At 42.8% G+C, this 20,099-nt stretch overlaps 1 protein-coding gene across 2 annotated transcripts in view; it reads right to left on the bottom strand.

Moving 5' to 3' along the window:
- Nucleotides 1-20,099, bottom strand: part of LOC128402161 (acyl-coenzyme A synthetase ACSM3, mitochondrial-like) — a 22,543-nt gene extending 2,444 nt beyond the window's left edge. The window contains exons 1-13 of one of the 2 annotated variants that reach the window (XM_053366116.1): nt 19,998-20,099; nt 15,930-16,205; nt 14,156-14,366; nt 13,198-13,405; nt 12,934-13,077; nt 11,322-11,478; nt 10,134-10,213; nt 9,010-9,133; nt 7,603-7,683; nt 7,096-7,197; nt 5,550-5,677; nt 5,364-5,463; nt 1,109-1,228 (exon numbers count right to left, since the gene is read on the bottom strand). In XM_053366116.1, the coding sequence (XP_053222091.1) occupies nt 1,109-1,228; nt 5,364-5,463; nt 5,550-5,677; nt 7,096-7,197; nt 7,603-7,683; nt 9,010-9,133; nt 10,134-10,213; nt 11,322-11,478; nt 12,934-13,077; nt 13,198-13,405; nt 14,156-14,366; nt 15,930-16,151 (1,677 nt within the window). In that variant the 5' untranslated portion in view covers nt 16,152-16,205; nt 19,998-20,099. Of the gene's footprint in view, nt 1-583; nt 1,229-5,363; nt 5,464-5,549; nt 5,678-7,095; nt 7,198-7,602; nt 7,684-9,009; nt 9,134-10,133; nt 10,214-11,321; nt 11,479-12,933; nt 13,078-13,197; nt 13,406-14,155; nt 14,367-15,929; nt 16,206-19,997 lie in introns of those variants that run through there. The other variant, XM_053366115.1, reaches the window with a different exon arrangement.

The raw sequence follows: 20,099 nt of genomic DNA, 5'->3' as shown, positions 1-20,099 counted from the left end.
TTCAGTTCTTGCAACAGCTTCATTGGGGCAAGACCTGCTGGGAAGGGTTGCCATGATCACGAGGCCTGTGCTGTTTCCTTCTTTGAATGAAGAGTTAACTCTGTGAGTTATTGCTGACTTGCCCCAACTCCTGCCTTGACACCGCCCTACACCTGATGCCAGGTGTGGGGCAGGTAAGGTAGGGGCTTAGCTGCTGGGCAGTGGCTGCAAAGAGTTTCTGAAGCACCCAACAACCATCCTTCATGTTTAGTTATTAAAAAATATTTGTATACCACAGTTTCCTTGAAAAATGCCAAAGTGTCTTACAATAATTATGATACAATTAAAACAGGACATTATAACACAATTAAAAACCACACAAACATTAAAGCAGTTCACCAGTTGATGTGAGGGCAATGCTGTTGGGTTCAGGTGTGCAGGATAGTTCCCTGCAAGGTATCTTCTCATTCATCTCTCAGGCTGCACACACACCAAATATTTAAAGCAAACTACCTCTGCCCCTGAGTCCAGGGAACTAGTTTGTTAAGGGTGCTGTAGCTTTGTTAAGGGGTGAACTGTGGTTCCTAGGATTCCTAGGATGCTTTAAATGTATGCTGTGTACACAGCTTCAGAGATTGACTATGGCATTTTTCCAAAGGTTTGACAGAGCCTTGCCCCAAGGGGCTCACAGTCTCCTAAGGCACAAGGGAAATACTAGAGGAGAGGGAAGGCAATGAAGGCAGGAGTAAATAAGAGATGGATGTGTTTTTCAGTTTCAGGCACTTCAGTTTAGATATAGAAAGGTATTTGATGAAGGGTTCGTTCTGTGGACAAGATGAGTTTTGAGGATTGATTTGAAGGAAAGGGGAGGTGGACTTACAGAAGCATTCTGGGTAGAAGTTGCAGGAATAAGGAGAAACCAAGGGTGGGGTCATGTTAGAGAAAAGGACACATCCACGAGGTTCAGGGTGGCAGAGCTGAATGAGCCCAAAGGAAGGATGTAAAAGCTGGCAGGTGCAGGGACATAGCCATGGAGAGTATTGAAGGCAAGGACATGAAGCCTGTGCAGGAACCGGGCAGAGTTCGGAAGCCAGTGCAGGGATCTAAAGGAAGCTAGATCATGGCTTACCTTTCTAGGATACTTGTAAGGGGCAGTGACTTTTTTGACGTGATCCTGTAGCTCCTTAATCAGTGCTTCTGGGTCGCGGGAAACGTAGTCGGGTGCCAAAACCACAAAGGCTTTCACAACCTTAACACATAAATATGTTTGATAAAAGATCATGAAGACTTAGCAAAATATTCTTTGGGCAGATTATAACAATGGATCATTTCCAACGGTCCATGACCAACCCAAAGAATGGTACACTCTCTCTCTCTCTCTCTCTCTGTGTGTGTGTGTGTGTGTGTGTATGTGTTTTGTGTCCTGTGGCTGCACCACCTTTTTTTAACAGGCAGCTGAAGAGATGGACTGTACAGCCACAAATCTCTTAAGCCATTTTACTGCGCCAGCTTAAAGCTAAGCATGCCAATTTAAGTGGCTTGGGGGATTGCTGTTTGTACATCCCAGCATAAGGTGTTCAAATCAGCATGGACCATTGTGTTCTGGAACATGAATTCCTTGTGGAGTTCATAGGCTTTCAAATTCAAAAAAGAACACGTAAACACCAGCAGGATTTTGTCTTTTCAGAGACGTCTTTTTGCTTACAACAAATGCGAACCATAAAAAAATCAAATTTCAATTATATGACAGTTTAAAAACCAGAAATTACAAACCTAAATGGCCTACACTGGCTCCTGGTATGTTTCTGAGCACTATTCAAAGTGTTGGTGCTGACCTTTAAAGCCCTAAATTTTAAAGCCCTGTATACCCAAAGGAGCATCTCTACCGCCATCATTCAGCCTGGACCCTGAAACCCAGTTCTGAGGGCCTTCTGGTAGTTCCCTCACTGTGAGAAGTGAGGTTCCAGGGAACCAGGCAGAGGGGTTTCTTGGCAGTGGCACCCGCCCTTTGGAATGCCCTCGCGTAAGATGTCAAGGAAATAAACAACTATCTGACTTTTAGAAGACATCAGAAGGCAGTTTTTCGGATTATAAAATTTATGCAGGATTATTGGCTAACAGGTTGAAAAAAATTATAGGAAAAATAGTGCATAAAAATCAGGCTGGATTTGTGGAAGGAAGACAAATAAAGGATAATATTAGAAATATAATAGACATAATGGAATATCTACAAGTAAGAAGAGATAAACAAGCAGCCCTGATTTCAATTGATGCGGAGAAGGCTTTCGATAAAGTCTCATGGGAATTTATGAAAAAACTATTAAAAGAATTGTGTCTAGGCGAAAAATTCCAAAAAGGTATAAATGCAATATATAACCAACAGAAAGCAAAAATTATTATTAATGGAGAATTTGGAGAAGAAATCAATATCTTTAAAGGTACAAGACAAGGATGCCCCCTATCCCCAATGTTATTTATAATAGTATTAGAGGCTCTATTAAAGAAAATAAGGCAGGATAGCCAAATAAGAGGAATAGTAGTTGATGAAAAAAGATACAAGTTAAGAGCCTTTGCAGATGACGTTATGATCACAACAGAAAATCCCCTACAATGTACACCTAGAATATTGGAATGCATAAATGAATATGGCAGATTAGCAGGATTCAAATTAAACTATGGGAAAACCAAAATACTAGTGAAAAATATGGAAGAAAAAGATAAAGTGAAATTACAAGAAATTACAGGATTGGAAATTAAAAAGAAAATAAGGTATCTTGGAATAAATTTAACATCAAACACTATAGATTTAAGTAACGAGAATTATGGGAAAACATGGAATGAAATAAAAAATGATTTGCAAGTATGGGGGAAATTAAATCTTTCCTTACTAGGGAAAATAGCGGTAATAAAGATGAACATATTACCAAGGATGATGTTTTTATTTCAAAGTATCCCAATACTAGGAGGAGATAAATGTTTTAATAATTGGAAAAGAGATTTGGCTAAATTCGTGTGGTCAGGGGAAAAACCAAGAATAAAACACAAAATAATGATAGATAAGAAGGAGAGAGGAGGATTTGGCCTCCCTGACATGGAGTTATATCATGATGCGGTGGGTCTGACCTGGCTAAAAGAATGGATCAAATTAGATGACTCGGATGTATTGGATTTAGAGGGAGTAGAGACGAGATTTGGATGGCATGCCTATCTAATAGATGAAAAAGTCAAAGTGCATAAAGGTTTCCTAGGGCATATAGTCAGAAAGTCTATATATAAAATATGGGAGAAATATAAAAGACTCCTAGAACCGAAAACTCCTTGGTGGGCATCGCCAGCAGAAATTGTCGCAGTGAAAAAATTAAATATGAAAGAAAATTGGGCTACCTATAAAATGGTATTAAAGGAAGAAAACGGAGAATTGGAATTAAAGGATTATACAGAAATTAAAGCTCATATTAGTGATTGGTTTCAATATATTCAAATTAAGTACCGTATTTTTTGCACCATAACACTCACTTTTTTCCTCCTAGAAAGTAAGGGGAAATGTCTGTGCGTGTTATGGAGCGAATGCCTACGGATGGCGGGGGGATCTGCTGCAGTCGTGAGCAGAGGATTCATGGTTCCCCTTCCTTCCCTCCTCCGTGGCTCGCTTTGAAACAGCAAAGCGGGAGAAGAGCCGCTGAGTGGGGAGGAGAGAGGGACAGAGAGCCTGCTTGCTTTAAAGGAGCAAAGCACGGATCCACATGGATCCTCAGGATTTTTGCACTGGGTCACCCCAAATTCACCATCAGATCACATAGCATGTCCATGGCTACAGCTTGCACCAAAAAAATCACGCACCCACTGTTGCCTGGGGCCGCAGTGGTGCAAAAACGTGGTTACAAAGCATGGATCCACATGGATCCTCAGGATTTTTGCATTGGGCTACCCGAAACTCACCGTCAGATCACATGTCTGTGGCCACAGCATGAACCACAAAAATCATACATCCACTGTTTCGTTTAGAATATTTTTTTTCTTGTTTTCCTCCTCTAAAAACTATGTGCGTGTTATGGTCGGGTGCGTGTTATAGAGCGAAAAATACGGTACAGATTAGTGAAAGACAAAAAGTTAGGATTTGAAAAAGAAATATCAAAATTTGATAAATACTTAATACAAGAAAAATCAAGAAAAATATATCTAAATTGTATAATTTGATCTTAGAGTGGGAAACAAAGGATGAATTGGTTAAAACATCAATGATCAAATGGGTGCAAGATATTGGGAAAAATATTATGTTTGAACAATGGGAAAAATTGTGGAAGGAGGATATGAAATTCACTATGTGTTATATATTGAAAGAAAATTATCTCAAAATGCAACACAGATGCATTGAAAGAAAAGCAAAAATGAATAAAAATTGTAGCAATGTCTGCTGGCGATGCAACACTGGAAAAGGTACTATGATACATATATGGTGGAATTGTTTAAACATCAAACAATTTTGGGAAACAGTATATAACGAAATGAAAAAAATGTTCAGATATTCATTTAGGAAAACACTAGAAGGTTTTTTATTGGGAATAGTACCAGGAAGCCTAAAGGAAGAAGACAAGACCTTATATTTATACGCAACAGTAGCCGCAAGGCTATTGATTGCGAAAAATTGGAAAAGTGGTACTGTACCACCAAAGATAGAGTGGCTTGCCAAATTATTGGAGTACTACAATATATCCAAAACAATGGGAGAAATTGGAAGGATCTCAAAAGGGAAGGCAGACAGGGACTGGAAGGTGTTTAAAAGATACTTGCAAAACTATATCGAAAAATCAGAACTCCTATTAGACTAAACAAGTTTCGTTTCAAATATTGGAATACTAAATAAGATGGATAACAATGTGTAATAGAAAAAGAAGTATGAAATTAGGTTAAAGGTGTGTGAAAGAAAGTAATAGAAGTGGAAAGAAATTGCAATTGAGTAGATTGGAAGTCTAACACAAAGGGTGAGGGGTGGTGGATGGTGATGGGAATTATCTGTGGGATTGAGTGTAGGTATGTTGTATGTATGTAGGTATGTTGTATGAAATGTATGTTTGTATGTGTATTAATGTTGAATTATTTTAACAATAATAAAAAAGTTTAAAAAGGCAGTTTTTAGTGTTTGATGTTTTATAATGTTTTTATATGTGTTGTAAGCTGCTCAGAGTGGCTGGGGCAACCCAGCTAAATGTAATAAGTAATAAAATTATTATAAGTATAATATAAGTAATAAACTTGTTGTTGTTGTTCTTGTTGTTTTTGAAGGTGCTTCATGCATTCTGACCTTCACCCATTCAAAACAGCCAGCAAACTGTTTCCTCTGTTTTAAAAACATTCATACTGTAATACAACTCGACTCTTTTTACCTCCCCTCTGACGGAATCTGGGCTGCTAACAACAGCGGATTCTACTACTGCCGGGTGTTCTATCAATGCACTTTCCACTTCGAATGGTCCAATGCGGTATCTTGGAAACAAAAGAGAAGGCTTTGAAGGGACCGTCTGATACTTGGTCTGCAGAAAACACTTAGCACCACATAGAAGGTGCGTTACCCAGCAGAATTGATGACATCGTCGGCTCTTCCTACGAACCAGAAGTAGCCATCTTCATCTTGCATTCCTCTGTCCCCGGTGATGTAGAAGTCCCCGCGTACGGTTGAATTCGTTCTTTCTGGATCATCCTGGGAGAAGTGAATAGGTACTTATAAAAAGCACAAGCATGCTCATGCTTGCAAATGTAGGCATAGATGAGTGTCTGCATATATAAGTGTATATGTGTGTATGTTTATGTATACTATATCTCCGTCAGGAGGTTGTGGACTCTCCTTCCTTGGGGGTTCTTAAGCAAAGGTTGGGTGGCCATCTGCCATGGATGCTTTAGCTGAGATTCCTGCATTGCAGGGACTTGATGATTCCTCGGGGTCCTTCCAGCTCTATGATTCTATTATATCTATATCACCATTACAGTCGTACCTTGGTTTTCGAGCAGCTTAGTTCTCACAGCTTGGCTCCTGAATGCCACAAACCTGGAAGTGAGTGTTCCAGTTTGCAAACTATTTTTGGAAGCCGACAGGGCTTCTGCGGCTTCCGATTGGCTGCAGGCGCTTCCTGCAGCCAATCAGAAGCCACGCTTTGGTTTCCAAACGTTCTGGAAGCCGAATGGACTTCCAGAACGGATTCCGCTCAACTTCCAAGGTACGGCTGTATTATTTTTATTCATTTCCTCCTGCTGTATCAATGCTATTTGCCACACCCTTCTGCCCTATCATGCCATAAGACTTGAGTTAATAATACTGAGATAACACAAGTGCCATATATAAAGCTACTGAATTATACCATTTGTGGGAGCAGGTAAGTATTCAGCCCTTGGGTTAAAGGTGAACATTTTAAGAACACCAGAAGAGAAGGCATGTTGTGCTTGCACATTGCACTAAATCCAGAGTTAAACACAGGGGTAACCAACCTTTCTGGACCAGCAGGGAAGATATTGAAGAAAGTACCATGGCTGCCATGGGGCAACACATAACACAAAATTAAGAGTGGTAATTACTGCTCCATTCCACCCCAAGCTGTTTCATGCTTACAATGGGAAGGTGTGTATCCAATGCTAGTCCTACTCAGAGTAAGCACGTTGAAAGTAATAGAATTGACTAACTTAGGATCATTCATTTCAGTTGGTCAGCCCTGAGTGCAACGTACAGCCCTATAATTCTGGCTGGCCAGTGTCTGTACATGGAATTTGTGGGGTGGGGGAGCACCATTTAACCTTTGCCTCGCCCAGTAAGGTTTTCCTGGGCATGCCTTCGCTCAAACTTTCAGTGCTGTGTTCCTTTCTGCTCGGTCAATGGTCCTACAAGACAAGACACCTGGTCTTCCTTGCTCTCCGACTCTCATTCTGAGCCCCTCAAATGGCTACCAAGCTACTTCAGCCCCTGCAATAGCTTCCAAGTTTCTGCCACTGGATCATCTTGTCCAGCTTTACGTCTGTAGCTGGAAGGGCAAGATGCTACTCTAATTCCTGGCGATCCGAAAACTAGATCCAATTCCAAGTAAATAACGGCTTTTTGTTCTTTCTTAGCTGTGCAGTTTGCATCCCTACCGTGTATCGAGTGAAAAGACAAAATGGCCGCGTCGGTTTTATTCGGATAGCAATATCTCCTTCTTTCCCAGGAGGCAACATATTGCAGTTTTCATCTATTATCTAAAAGCAAAGAGAAAATAGTCAAAAGCCATAGGATTTTCTTTCTTTTTTTAAAGCGTACAAAGTTGTTCTTGGGGGGTCAGGTGGTGAAGGGCGATATCTCACTGCTACAGCACCTGCTTCACATCCAGAAGGTCTCAGGTTCAATCCCTGGCATCTTGGAATTGGGGTTGGTGAAAGATGATGTCTGAAACCCTGGAGAGCTGCTGCCATTGTAGACGATGCTAAACCAGATGGACCAATGGTAACTTGAAGTGAGGCACCCCAGTATGGTCCACTTTAGGCAACCACACCAGTTAAAGACCAGTTGCTTAAGCTAGGGGTAGCCAACTTTGTGACCTCCAGCCCTTAGGTTCTCCCCCCCCCCAAATAAAAAACTCTTAAAACCAGCACTGCATACTGTACCTGAGTGTCATAGGCTGGGGAAGGCTTCCCCATAGAGCCCGGCTTAATTTTCATCCCCTTGAAAGTTCCACAAACCAGCACCTGTTTCAAGTAGTGAAAAGCAAAGCGTGGCTAATGAGATTTCGGTGGGTGAAGGTGCCAACGTGAATAAAATATTGGGGAGGCCTAGGTAGGCCCTGCCCTGCATAACATCACTAGAAGTGGCACACGCATGCCATTTGAATGGCAATGTCCATCAACTTCGTGGGGGGTGGCCCCCTCAAATATTTTATTGGGGGGCTGAAGGGGCCTTGGCCCCTAGGAGGTGGCTGCTATGGGCACAGAAATGCTAGGTGACATGTTGTCAGTGCGAAGGTAGAAAAAGTGGCATTCTAAAAGCACTGGAGAAGTCGTATGGTGTCATGGTACGGTGTCTACTTTGCAAGTAGTTCTCAGGTTCAGTTCCTGACATCCTCAGTTACGGCCGGGAGAGACCCTTGCCTGAAATCCTGGAGGGCTGCTGCCAGTCAGTGCAGACAGTACTGAGCTATATCAGCCTCAGTGCTCTGACTCTGCATAAGGCAGCATCTTAGGTTCATGTAACTAATCTGGTTGCATGCCTTCAAGACAATTAATTGGTTAGTCTCACTAATTAAATCAATGTTTAAATGTTGCAGCCCTGTTAACAGGTACATTAAGCCTTTGTATTTTATACTGTTCTGAGTTTATGGGTGCTAGACACCCTAAATTCCTGGGTCCAGTAGGTGTTAGAATTTAATCAAGGCAAGTGTTCAAATATAAGCCAGATTACTTTCCTGACCAGGAAATTGCCTGGGGCGATGGGCCATTAGGAAGGCAACGAGCCAGACAGCAAGTGGATAGGGCCCCTTCCTCTGCTCAGAGTTAATCAGAAAAACAAAAATCAGGTTTTGGGGTTGGCTGGAATGTGACCTGGAAAAAGATGTTAAAGCCTGGTAAAGTTAGGAGAGTGGGAGAGAGCATCAGAGTCATGGCTGATACCTGTCTGGATCCAGAGCTGCAGCTATGGGAGAAGCAAGACCCTCTTGAAGTATTAATGCTGTGAATCCCTCCATCGTAGGCTCAGGTTGTATATATGTGTAAATAAACCATTTATGATAAAGACACTTCAGTCTCCGCTGTGCCTCATTCTGTGAACTGCCCTGAGATCTTATGATGAAGAGTGGTATATAAATTTAATATATAAACAAACAAATAGATTACCAAAAGGAAACACAAACCCAGAGTGCCTGAAACCCCCTGAAATTTTGCACCACTCGGGGGTGACATGCAAGTTACTTCTTTTTGCTTTTTATGTAGCAGAATAGGGACGTCCATTGCAGCTTCATGAACCGTCTGAAAGCAGAAAGAACACCCTGTTGCTGCACTTTAAAAACTGCCCAGCGTTACCGTCTCTGTCTGCCCGTAGCCTTCGTAGATATCCAGTCCTGTTTTTGTTTTCCATTGCTCCATGATTTCTGGGTTCATGGGCTCCCCTGCGCTCACGCAATGTTTCAGGCTGTGGAATTTATAACTTTGGATAAATGGGGAAGGGAAGAGAGAGAAACGTTTAGATTTCAAAAGGGTTAATAATCAAGAGGTTATACAAATTAACCATGGTTTGGAGAACATGGATAGACAGAAGCGTTTCTTCTACAAAAGCTGAATGGTTAGAGATTCAGGAAACATTTATTTACACAGCTAAGCTATGAAAATATAAATGGTTTATAGGGGGAAGCTTTCTAGGTTGTGTGATGAGTTCACCTCTGCCCACCTGCCAGATTTGGTCCATGGAGGTTTAGAAGCAATAAGGTTTCCTGTTCCAATTTTCTACCCCATAGTATAAGATCTCCCACTTTATCTTTGCTCCTACTTCCAGAGCTAGAACTGGAAGTCTGCATATCTGTGTAGAGCTGCTTGCTAACAGCAGCCTGGGCAGCTATAGATTCCTGCCAGTCATTCATCCTAGACTTGCCATTGATTGATTGCTTTTATATCCCACCGTCTTCCCCAAGGAGCTCAAAGGGGGCTTACATGGTTCTCCTCATTTAACCCCTTCCACAACAACCCTGTCAGGTAGGCTAGCCTGCGAAGCAGTGACTGGCCCAGCGAGCTGCATGGCCGAGTGAAGATTTGGTCTCCCCGGTCCTACTCCAACACTAACCCAGCCTTTCTCAGCCTTGGGTCACCAGATGCTGTTGGATTACAACTCCCATCATCCCTAGCTAGCAGGAACAGTGGTCAGGGATGATGGGAGTTGTAGTCCAACAACATCTAGGGATGCTAGGTTGAGAAAGGCTGCTCTAACCACTACACCACACTGGCTCTCACTTGCTTCTCCTCACCAGGGAGGGCAATAAATGTTTTCCTGCTTAGGCTGGGATTTTGTCTGAGCAAATGCAATGATAAGTGGTGCCAACAAGTAGTAAATAATAACAGCACCTATAAAAACATAATAAAACATCAAATGTTAAAAACGCCCTGATACAGGGCTGCCTCAGATGTCTTCTAAAAGTTGTATAGTACTTCTTTACCTGCTTAAACTGTGATGGATTAGCATCCGATAAGCAGTTGGAGCAGAACAGAATGTTGTTATGGGAAACCTGGACAAAGCCTAGATGATTATAAAAAACAATGGATCAAAATCTAGTTTAATGCTGTGTACAGATCGTAATATATAGCTTTTTGCAGCTATCGGCAGACAATTTTTTAAAAAGATGTGGCATACAGACATATTTGCTAATCTGTTCTCCAGCTGATTGATTTAAGTACTTATTGGATATGTATCCTGCTTTTCAACTAGTCCTCAAAGCAGCTTAACATTTATAAACACAACAGATGCATCAAGAACCACATGTTCAAAAACAAAACAACTAATGGAACAGGAGATGTTCTTTCCCCCAAGGCAGTTGCTATAAATTAGCTCTCTGGGGGTTGGAGAGGGGAAGCCCTCCTCTCTTCATCCTTGTAATTTAGCCTCCAAAAACAGTTATTAACCTGTGAAAGCTTTATTTGCCCGCCTTTTTACTCGTAAGACGGGCAGGTTGAGGATGAATGGGGGACCCCTTTCTACTCTTCTCAGCCTCTCATGAGTAAAAAGCTGGTGAGTATGAAATGAAATGAAATGAAATATGGATGCCAGGAACCTCATCTAAATGTTGGCGAGGCTGCAGCTCCATAGGCTCGTACCTCCACATGTGGTGGGAATGCCCCAGAGTTCAATCCTTTTGGATAACAGTGCTGCATGAAATCTCCAAAATAACCAAACAGGTAATAGAAGCAACTCCAGAACTAGCTCCATTAAATATATTCCAGGACAACAACACACATGCACAGGACAAGAAATTTGCAAGTCACTTAATCTCAGCAGCTAGAAGTATATTAATGCTTTCAAAGCTCTTGGAGACCTTTTAGATAACAAGTGACTTATAAGAAAATAATAAAGGGATCATTTGGGCACACTGTGGTCTGCCATGAGGTCTGAATTTAGGTAGCTGTGGGTCAACACTGTTGAAAGTAGATTAAGAAGATGAACTTGCAGAAGTGAGCTGGGCTGAGAGAGAGGTGAATGCTGCAGCCATCACAGGGCGGCTTCACTGTGAGATAAATTCTATGTGTCTACTCAGCCAACATCCCACACAACCAGTTCAGTTGTTTGAATCCAAACAATGTTGAAAGGAAAGTCCAGTCCTTGAGTAACTAGTATAATACTTGTCCCTTACTTCAAGTACAGGGGTTGGCTCGAAGCGTGGCATGCTGTGAACGAACACACATGCCCCTTGGATCCAGGGTGCGAAAACACTGCTCCAAGCCGATTTTGCCCAACCTGTGTCAGACGTATTCCAAATGATGTCCGAGGGGGTCAAATCCAGCCAATACCTATGTAACAGGAAGAAGAAGTGCAAAATGTTAGGAATTCAACATCACACTGCTAGAAATGTTCCATCAGTGTAAGCATTTCTGGTTGTTTGCCTTCTCCTTCCTCTTCCACCGTGCTGTTGTGGGGTTCTCCTCCCCCCACAAAAAAACCCTGTGCACAAGAGCAGGGGAGAAGGGAGAAGCCCCATTGTGCTAGCTGAAATCATTATGTGGGCTTCCACTAGTGGGATCAGTTAGTTGACCCCAGCAAAGGAGGCAGATTGCTGTCATACCTACGCAGCCTGTAACTGCAAGCCACAGCATTGTGAAGATCTGTTCTTGAACTATCTTAAGACAACTTGTTCATTTGGCATTCATCCTGCTTTACTTTCACAAAGTCGTTAGACTAGATGTGGTCTTCATGGAGCATTTGTTCTGATTTGATTATGGGGTGGTTACATGACCGTAAGCATTCATGCTGATGTGCTTGTGGGGTGTTTCCGTGTCTTCCCATTAATCATTCATTTATGCCACACTTTCAGTGTGTTTCCTGTCACTTACCAAAGTCCAGGTTTAAAGTGGTTTTGTTGTGGTAGGCCATCAGAACCCTCGAGTCCATTTTGAAGGCACAAACCTGAAGGCCAGTATGTATGTATGTATGTATGTATGTATGTCATAACACAGGCATAGGCAAACTTGGCCCTCCAGATGTTTCAGGACTACGACTCCCATCATTCCTAGCTAACAGGACCAGTGGTCAGGGATGATGGGAACTGTAGTCCCAAAATATCTGGAGAGCCGAGTTTGCCTATGCCTATCATAACATATACATACTCCTTTATATTATTTTTTACAAACACCTCAAAGCGGTTTACAAAAGGTATGTGCTTGTATCCTCCTGCAAAAATGACCAGAATAATTCCTTATCTGGGTGCTCTCATGAAACCAAGTGTGGATCAGTTGGCAAGAAACTGCAGAAAGTTTTGTTGTTGTTTAGTCGTTTAGTCATGTCCGACTCTTCGTGACCCCCTGGACCAGAGCACGCCAGGCACTCCTGTCTTCCACTGCCTCCCGCAGTTTGGTCAAACTCATGCTGGTAGCTTCGAGAACACTGTCCAACCATCTCGTCCTCTGTCGTCCCCTTCTCCTTGTGCCCTCCATCTTTCCCAACATCAGGGTCTTTTCCAGGGAGTCTTCTCTTCTCATGAGGTGGCCAAAGTATTGGAATCTCAGCTTCAGGATCTGTCCTTCCAGTGAGCACTCAGGGCTGATTTCCTTAAGAATGGATAGGTCTGATCTTCTTGCAGGCCATGGGACTCTCAAGAGTCTCCTCCAGCACCATAATTCAAAAGCATCAATTCTTCGGCGATCAGCAAATGACCAGAATAATTCCTTATCTGGGTGCTCTCATGAAACCAAGTGTGGATCAGTTGGCAAGAAACTGCAAAAAGTACGCACACACAAACCCTTTCATACCTTCCATTTACACCAAGGCCAATGCCATGACTTGCGTGAGAATGTTCAGTCATTTTGGGAGTCCCTGTTGTCCCGCTGGTGAAATAGATAGCCATTGGGTCACAGCTCTTTGTGACTGCACAGTCGTGTTCGGCAGGTGCAAGTCTAAGACATAGAATAAAATGAAGTCCATGTGATCAAAAGAACCACAGCCTTCAAGCACACCACGCTTGCCAAATTTGTCCTGCAGAGAGATTATGTATAGAGACAAGTCTGTATCCTTACTTCAATAAGTCACTGAAGTTTAGCCAGTCCTCCCTGTGGTTCCTTGACACAATGAGCTTGAATTCTAGAGATGGGCATTTGGAAGCTATGGTATCTACTGCTGGGGCCAGAACCTCGTCAGTAATGATACATCTGGCCTTTGAAGTCTGGACTCGGTGGAGAATGTCTTTTGCCGTCAGCTGTGTTGTCCCAGGAATAAGAACGGTTCCTAATGAGGGACCAAATGACGAAGATTAAAAATGATGTCACATGTTTCCAGCTTAAGACTGGCATGTTCCCTCCCTCCTGGTCAATTGTTCGGGAGCTTCAAAAGCTTTCTTCAGCCTGACCATCACAGCAACCAATGTTAACAGACATCGGCACACTTAGGGATCCGCAGAGTTTGCGCATCTTGTGTGACAGACCTCAGCAACTCCTCATTTTGGCTAATCTACTTTATTTACATATAAACACACACGGAGCACTGCAACATGGCTCCCCCTCTCTCTAGCATCAGACAGCAAAGAGAATGAACAAAGGACAATAGTCCCAGTTCACGGAACACAGTAACACAAACATCCTGTCTCCTGTGGAGTCAAAACATACCACGTCATGTGATAGACAAAAATCCCATGACTACAATCATGGAGCAGGAATTCTAACAGTAGGGGCCTGCTAACAATTCTCAGCACCCTTGACAAATGACAGTTCCCAGTATTCTTTGGGGGGAAGCCATGACCGATTAAAGTGGTCTGATACTGCTTTAAATGTATAGTGTAGGCGGGGGCTAGAAGAGAAGCAGAAGGTGGGGAAAACATCTGTATAAATAAAGAACATTATCCACGAAAGGATGGCTCAAGTGTTTAGGCAGAGGTCAGCCCCTGAACTAGAAAAATGGGAAGGGATTGATCCTGATCCCACATGGGGAGGGCCCATCCTGCTTCCTCCACCAACCAGCACCTCTCCGCATGCTGCTAACCTGTTCGCATGCAAGCCACATTCAAGAGCCACCATTCAGGAATCCGTGGCAGGATCACAATGACTCTGTCTCCCCTCTGCAGACCACACTGCTCAGAGAGCACTCTAGCCGCTTTTTTGGAAACGTGGGACAGCTCCACAAAGTTCCACTTCACTTGGTCTCCTTGGTCATTGACCCACCAGAGAGCTGGGCTTGTCGGTCGATTTCCTTCCTGTTGGAATGACAGAGTCAGCTGGCTGTAAACAACCATACTCAGTTGGCAGAACACTTCTTATGGCCAAGTAATGAAGTATTGGTTATAGCTAGAGGCCTGTCAATTTTGGTTTCTCATGTTTCAGTTTTAGATTTAGTTATCTACACATCAGTTTGTAATTTAGTTTTTACTTTTTTAAAAAAATCAGTTATTGTGAAAATTCCTCAGCAAAATGTATCTCACTATCCACATTTTTGGATACAATTTTGCCCAATATGTACAATTTTATAAAGCAATCTTCCCTTATACAATACATTTTTGTTTGTTGTGCCCACTAATATAAGCATTCATATTCGCACTTTACCCGAGTATTTCGATTTTTCTAAACATTACTTGGGATAGAGAATGGCACTGAAAAACTCACAAAAGTTTGAATTTCAAAGTGTTTCGTCCCATATGTTGTTTTGAAAAGTGCAGTTTAGGATGTATTTGAATGTGAATTGGGCTGAATTTCTGCCCTGTCCCTAGTTAAAGTCATTCATTGGTTAATTTGACATTTCCTGCTTTGCTTTCTCTTTGTCGATGTCTCTACTAGTGGGACCAGCACCAGAATATTGTAATGCTCCTGTTAACAGGTGCCAGCCAGCTATACCCTTTTCCAGTATACTCCATTCCATTGCCCTCCCCACTAGTTTTCTAGGTCCGCTCAACCTGCATTCTGAACCCACAGAGCATGCTCAGTCCTTATTGGTCTGTTATGTCCCCCCCTTAGGAGTCCCCCCCCAAATATTTTGTACTTCTACAAACTTTGTATCCCTCAGGCCTGCTGATACCTCTTTGAGGGCGTATGGTGCAGTTTTGGGTACTAAAATGTAAGCGGCTAGCTTGTGGCCCTCCAGATGATGTTGGACTAAAATTCCCATCATCCCTGAACATTGGGCATGCTGGCAGTTGAAGTCAAACAACACTGGAGCAAAGGATCTATTGAAATACAGTGGTACCTCGGGTTAAGTACTTAATTCATTCCGGAGGTCCGTTCTTAACCTGAAACTGTTCTTAACCTGAAGCACCACTTTAGCTAATGGGGCCTCCTGCTGCCGCAGCGCCGCCAGAGCCCGGTTTCTGTTCTTATTCTGAAGCAAAGTTCTTAACCTGAAGCACTATTTCTGGGTTAGCGGAGTCTGTAACCTGAAGCGTATGTAACGTGAAGCGTATGTAACCCGAAGTACCATTGTATAGGATCATAGCTGTCAACGTTTCCCTTTTTTAAAGGGAAATTCCCTTATTCTGAATAGGATTCCTCGCAAGAAAAGGGAAAAGTTGACAGCTATGTATAGGATGGAATTTAAAACACCCACCACACACTGGCTAGGTTTCTGTGTAACACCAAGCCACAGTAAACAAGGTTTATGAACCAACAACAAACCATGGCTAACAAGGAATGGTTAATTTGTGTTTAACAAACCATGGCCAAACTGCTAAGGTATATAAACCATGGCTTAGAGTTATGTGCGAACCAGACTGCTGTGTTGATGTGCCACATTTGAAAGACTTGACATGAAAAGTGACAGAAAATGTTACCTTTTCCGCCTCAGCCCAGCTATCCACCACATCTTTTGCAAAATTGAAGTATTCTGGCACCTCTGGCTTATATTGTGCTTGTATGGATTCGTAGCCTGAAAAGTTCTGAGCAGCCAGGGCCAGCTGCCCTTTGCTGAAGCTTCTGGAAGAAGACAGGCGAAGAGGCCAGAGAGCTCGAAAGGCCGAGGCCTTCGATAATATCATCGAGGTGACACAAGCCATAGTGAGGTCTTCCACAGTGTATTACATTCAGTGCATTTTTCATGAGCTGCCTACCTGAAATACATAGGGAAACCATTGTACAACAGAGAAGATACTGATTTCTTCAGCTTGCTGAGAATTTCAACGTTCTTTTTCTTTATTATTTTTTGCAAAATCATTTCTAAACTGCCTATCTCTAAGTATATACAAATAAATGAAACCTAAACACAATAAAACCGTATAATAAAAACAGGAATTAGGTAATAACAGGGTGCAGTCTTATAGGCCAAGAAAATTCTGGAGAGAAAGCATGTCTTTACGAGATGTCAGAAGCAATCAACGGATGATATTTCACATTTTGTTTGCTTGTTTGTTTGTATACTGCTCTTTATTTGGGACTAAACTGCGGGAGGCAGTGGAGGACAGAGGTGCCTGGCGTTCTCTGGTCCATGGGGTCACGAAGAGTCGGACACGACTAAACGACTAAACAACAACAACAACAACTTTATTTGGGGCAGGGGAATCTCTTAAAACATGACAAGATTATCAAAACAAAACATTACAAATGGAAATCAGATACGAAAATATGATAAAAGATCTGCTTTTAAAGCCACACAATTAGCAAAGAAATCAACAAAACCATCCCCTAAAAACAACAACAACAACAACAAAAACCCGGTTAGAAAGCAAATCTGGAAAACACAAAAACCATTCCATGTGTTAAAACATCCGTGGCATGTAAACAAAACCACTGAGGTAGAATCTGCACCTCTTCACCTGACTATTGACCATGCTGGCTGAGGCTGATGGGAGCTGAAGTCCAAAACATCTGCAAAGCTGCTCCATCGTATTATACCTCTGAAGGGTCAGTGGGCTCTAGTGCAGTCTTCTTCAACCTTGGGTCCCCAGATGTGGGTGGACTACAACTCCCATCATCCTTGACCTCTGGGCTAAACTGGGTGTGGATGATGGGGGGACACTGGTCATGGGGCAAGTGAATCTTTCTTGTTCCTTTCTCTACTGTTCCAATGATTTGTTCTGCCCTCCATCCCATGTCTGAGTTTTGGTTTAAACTGGAAGAATGTCTACAACAAATTCCAGAACCGGAGGCTACAAAGCCACATTTATAAAACACTACAGGAAAAGCTACAATGATGTGTTTGTTCATACAACTGCCCTGATGTAAACCTTCAGATTATCTCTGAACCTAATTTACCACACGGGATCATTTTTTGCCAGGAGGGTGGGGGTCATGCTTGCTATCCTGAGCTACTTCAAGGAAGAATGGGCTAAAACAAAGGAACGGAAACCAAGTTTTTGTTTCTCAAACCCTACCAAGCCTCCCCTCCTATTTAGATTCTGGGTTATTTATGGCGTTTTCTTCTGGGTTATTTGAAAACATGCCTTGAGAAAATAACCTCACAATATGTGAAAGAGAAGAGCGAAAGATAGATAAAGATTGACTTGTCTTCTAGATGCTCACATGTGTTGCTGCCCATTGGTCACATAATCACACAAATTAATCTTGATATAATCATAGTTACAAATATGGTCTTTGAGGGTGTGAGCATTTTATCAATGCACATCTGTTCAACATTGGCAAAGGGGAAGAAACAGAAAGGAATAGTAGGGTAGTTATCTTCTTCTTCCACATTCACTGCATACATTTTAAGTGATATGTTACCATATCATGGCTTCCCCCCCCCCCAAACCCTGGAAGCTGTGGTTTGTTAAAGGCAATGCTTTTTTTAAAAAAATGTTTAGGGGTACTGTCATTTTGACTCAAGATAATCACAATTTTATACAGTGGTACCTCTGGTTGCGAACGATATTCATTCCGGAGCCCCATTCGCAACATGAGCAGAGTGCAACCCGTGTCTGCGCGGGTCGTGATTCACCACTTCTGCACATGATGCCATTTGGAGCAACTGCGCATGTGCGAGCGGCGAAACCCGGAAGTAACCTGTTCCATTACTTCCGGGTTGCCGCAGGATGTATCCTGAAAGAACGTAACCTGAACCGAACGTAACAAGAGGTATGACTGTACAGTGGTACCTTGGGTTAAGTACTTAATTCGTTCTGGAGGTCCGTTCTTAACCTGAAACTGTTCTTAACCTGAAGCACCACTTTAGCTAATGGGGCCTCCTGCTGCTGCCGCGCTGCCGGAGCACGATTTCTGTTCTCATCCTGAAGCAAAGTTCTTAATCTGAAGCACTGTTTCTGGGTTAGCGGAGTCTGTAACCTGAAGCATATGTAACCTGAGGTACCACTGTACTTCAAATTGGGAAAAATAAATAAAGTAAATGGACAAAAGTACAAAGACTCACAAAATGTTGAGGGGTATGCGTATCCCTGTGTCCCTCCAGAAAAAAGCACTGGTTAAAGGTGTTGAGTGTTGCTAGAAGACCCCTATTCCCCTCACAGAGCTATAATTCTGAGTTCCTCGCGAAGAGGGATTGATAGTTAAACTACTCTAAACAGTTACTTATAAATAACCCACTCAAAGTTCTTCTCCTTGTCTTGTCCTCACATGGCCAGGGTTAATCCAGGTCAAATGCAACAGTGCTTGCGGAAGGAACACAACAGTTAGCAGACTGCTCAAAAACTTTTAAAATTAGTTACACTTTTCCACAAGGGTAAAAACTGAACAGGGTAGTAGTGCATTTTGTCCACTATCTCTCTCTCATGTGGAGCAGCAGGCTGAAACACCCCCAGCCAGCTGGTCTACTCATGAGTAAAGCCCTGCAGAAACAGCTACTTTATCTAGAGATCTCCCTCCTTGAACTTGCATCTATAGCAGCGATTTCATCAGGCTGAGAGGGAGAAGGATGAAATGGCAAGGTCTCTCCATGGTATCTGCTGAAAAACGAGCAACTTTTTGGCTTCTTTCTATTCCTGCTGTTACCTGCAAGTGTTTGTTACTAAGAATTCGTGCCTGAGCTTGTTCTTTCTCCCTTCTCCCTCCCAGTCCCTTTTTCCTTTTGTGTTGTGAGCCTGAGGGAAGGGACTGTCTTTTTTCACTGATCTTTTAAGCCTCTGTGGGAGCTTTTGTTTGGCAGAAGAGTGCGACAACCACCACCACCGCAACAACAACAACACAGCTGGGCCAGCCCGCTATTTAGACCCCAATGTTCCTTGGGATGTCTTCTCTCAAAACTATGCTTTTTAAAGATTACAAAATCCAGAAGTGGGCTTTAAGCAGGGAGGATGTCAATTGCGAATAAATGCATATTGTTCCAGGTTAATGCTAGGATTTATTCTGGGGAAACCAGTTTGTCCAGCCTTAAGAGACTTTACAAAAGAAATTAGGTTCAAACAAAATACCATTCTGTCCCATTTGGAAACACTTGTATAACTGCAGTGGTTTTATTTGGGTTTGGTTTTTTTTAACATGGAATATTCACAGAATCACAGAATTGTAGAGTTGGAAGGGACTACGAGGATCATATAGCCCAATTACTAATTAATTATTAATTAATTTATTTATTAATTTATTATTATTTAATTAATACTAATAATGGTTGTTGTTGTGACCTGCCCTGGGACCTCATAGTGAAGGTCGGTTAAGAAACCCCTTAAAAAGAATCTATTCTACATCAACTGTGTTTGCCTTTCTTTCAACGAGCAATCTGCCCGAAGTGTGGCAGCAGCGAGCAAGCGAAAAGCTGCGCGCTCTGGGGCCGCCGCCGAAGCGCTTGGACGAGAGAAAGTTGGGACAAAGAAAGCGAAAGCGAGCAAGCAGCCCCGCCACGTCGGAAGCTGTTCGATTACCCCGATCTCGGCCTCCGCGAAGTTCAGCGAGCAGCAGCAGCAGCACCGCCCAGGGCGAGAGGAGGAGGAGGTGGAGCAGGGAGGGGAGACACTTACGCCGTTGCCTACAGTTTGTTGGACGGACTTGGCGGAGGCAACTACTTGGCTGATCTCGATCCCTCGACGGCGCCACTCGCCCCGCGCCAAGAGGAAGGGGCC

Source organism: Podarcis raffonei, chromosome 14, assembly GCF_027172205.1.
Source record: "Podarcis raffonei isolate rPodRaf1 chromosome 14, rPodRaf1.pri, whole genome shotgun sequence".
Lineage (NCBI taxonomy): Eukaryota > Metazoa > Chordata > Lepidosauria > Squamata > Lacertidae > Podarcis > Podarcis raffonei.
The sequence above is the reverse complement of the archived record's forward strand: the minus strand, read 5'-3'. Positions and strand labels throughout refer to the sequence as shown.